Raw genomic sequence first — 2,590 nt, forward strand, 5'->3', positions numbered from 1 at the left:
CGACGACTCGCCCTGGTGTGTCTCCCTCGTAGCTTGCTTGGTTGGATTTCGTTCGACTCCTTGCTCTCGACTGACTGCTCGCTCTTGACTGACAGATCTCGACTGAATGCTCTCGACTGAATAATTGATTCCGCTGCCAGCGCCCTGCGGGTTTATATAGGGCCTCTGGGAACCGTTATTTCCCTTTTGCACACGGCCCGCCAGAACTCTCCACACCGGGTCCAAAGTCCATGGTTCCTGTTTGACCCTCTTGTCCTTGACGCACTGCTTCCCGCCGCCCAGCCTGATGCTGCCGTCCCGCTGATCCCGGAGACGCATGCGACATGTTTGTGTGCCGCACCGCTGCTGAGATGTGGCACCTTCTTTCCAAAGTCCAAAGTCCGGCGGCGTCCCGCTACTCCTTTTTGCACACGGCACTCTCGCTCCGCCCGCCAAGTCTCCGCTCTCTCCTTCTCCATTGTTGGTCTCCAAACTCACTTGGTCTCCAAACCCTCTTGCTCTCCAAACTCTCTCGCTTTCCAAACTCTTGTCTCCAACCTCTCTTCCTCTCCAAACTCTCTTCCTCTTCAAACTCTCACGTTCTCCGTCCTCGATCTCCAAACTCTCTCGTTCTCCGTCCTCGATCTCCAAACTCTCTCGTTCTCCGTCCTCGATCTCCAAACTCTCTCGTTCTCCGTCCTCGATCTCCAAACTCTCTCGTTCTCCGTCCTCGCTCTTCGCCGCGCCGCCACTACGCGAATTCGCCGCGTACCTGGTGAGCGGCCGGCCATCTGCTGCTGGGATTTGTGGGGAGTTATTCAACTCCTCACAGTGTTAATTTTACAACATTTTATTTCCTGCTCCGGGACTCCGGAGGCTGGAGTTTTGTATCTTTGCCTCCGCTTAACCCTTTCCCTTCGTTTCAGGTTGCTGTCACCATGTATGCCCCTTTCTTGTTTATGCTTTCAGCCGCGTCCCCGTCCCTTCCGGTTCTTAGCTTCGGTGTGTTAATTTTACAACATTTTATTTCCTGCTCCGAGACTCCGGAGGCTGGAGTTTTGTATCTTTGCCTCCGCTTAACCCTTTCCCTTCGTTTCAGGTTGCTGCCACCATGTATGCCCCTTTCTTGTTTATGCTTTCAGCCGCGTCCCCGTCCCTTCCGGTTCTTAGCTTCGGTGTCTTAATTTTACAACATTTTATTTCCTGCTCCGGGACTCCGAGCCATGGCTGGCCTTCCGGCACCAACATCGAACGGGCCAACTTGGGACGCGCTGCCGATTCGGACACCACGGTCGCCGAATGTTGCCGTTTTAGACTTGGCCTTCAACCTCCCGTGGGTTCCGGCCATTTCCACGGCCCCCGCTCCTGAGGATCCGCTGCTTCCGCTGCGTTCCGTGTCGCTGCCGGTGTCGTCGGCCCGGAGCTTGGCGTCGACGGTCGGGTACTAGGCGTCGACGGTCGTGTGTTCGGTGTCGGCGGCGTCCATAGGTCCGGTCGACCCCTGGTCCTAGGATCCAGTGGGCCCACCCGAGGTCTTCTCTCTTCCCAGATCCGGGGCTCGTCCGACGCCGCCGTCTCTTCCGCGGGGTTCTCCGGCCACGTCCAGACGACCGTCTGTTGCGACTCTGCCGCCGGCGGCCGCTGGAACCTCGGCGTGGGTGGCCGCGCGGGTCTCCATCGGGGACATTCCCCGTCGCGCCTCGTCGGCGGTGGTGGCGTATCCGGTTCCGGCGGTGGAGGCTTATCCTGTCGCGGCGGTGGTTGCGACCGGGGAGAGAGCGTCTTGCCTTCCGGTGAGGGTGGTCGTGTCGGCGACCTCTCGTACCGCGGCGTAAGCGGCACCTCCGGCAACCAGCCCGGAGGAGAGGCAGCACGATCGTCGGCCTCCTCCTGGGGCGGTACCCACGGTTCGGCGACATACCTCGGGGTGGGTGGGTTTGCCGGCTCCTCCCATAGCTGCTACTCCTCCTCCTCGGCCCGTCGCAAAAGGGCCTGCCAATCAGGGTCCTCCTGCATTTCTTTCAGCCGCGTTTCTCCGTCCTCCTCCGCGCCTCCAAGTTCAGCCGGAACACCAGCGTGGCTGCGGCTACCTGCTCCTCCTAGCTGCGGGGAGTCCGTCGCTCCGCATGTGGCTCCTCGCTGACCCACTTGACCCTGGTTGTACCGGTCGGGATACGGCCGTCTGTGCCGCTGGTGGCCTTCCGAAGCCGCCACCTCCTCTTGCGTCGCTCCTTGTCACTCTGGTGCTCATGGTGGCGTTCCCGCTAAATGATCGTCTGCCGCCGACCGTTCCTTCCTCGACAGCTCGGTTCTAAGCCTTCCTCTTTGCTCGCTATTTTCCGCTATTTCTTCCAGCCGCCCTTCTTTTACTTTCCATTTTTACGGTACAGCTCTCTGATCTGTGCCGTCTTCCCCCTTCCTTCGGCGGACTACCGCAGGAAATTTTCCTATCAGTCATCTCCGAGCGTTTGGACGTTCCGGTCTGATGGGTTTGTCCTTCCTTGTATTCCTGAGCATCCCTGGAATTATCCTCGGGCTCTTTTCCTCGCATCCTTAGGGCATCCTTGGAGCTATCCTTGGTCCCTTTTCCTCGTGTCCTATGGGTATCCTT

At 59.0% G+C, this 2,590-nt stretch overlaps 1 protein-coding gene across 1 annotated transcript; it reads right to left on the reverse strand.

Annotated features, from left to right (window-relative positions):
- Positions 1-1,302: 1,302 nt before the first annotated feature.
- On the reverse strand, positions 1,303-2,230 carry LOC122818771 (proline-rich proteoglycan 2-like). Its single transcript, XM_044093876.2, has 2 exons — positions 2,144-2,230; positions 1,303-1,869 (listed from the first exon to the last, which is right to left on the reverse strand). The coding sequence occupies exons 1-2, from the start codon at positions 2,228-2,230 to the stop codon at positions 1,303-1,305; spliced, it is 654 nt and encodes a 217-aa protein (XP_043949811.1).
- Between the last annotated feature and the right edge of the window lie 360 nt (positions 2,231-2,590).

This window comes from Drosophila biarmipes, unplaced genomic scaffold, assembly GCF_025231255.1.
Source record: "Drosophila biarmipes strain raj3 unplaced genomic scaffold, RU_DBia_V1.1 ptg000008l, whole genome shotgun sequence".
Taxonomy (NCBI): domain Eukaryota; kingdom Metazoa; phylum Arthropoda; class Insecta; order Diptera; family Drosophilidae; genus Drosophila; species Drosophila biarmipes.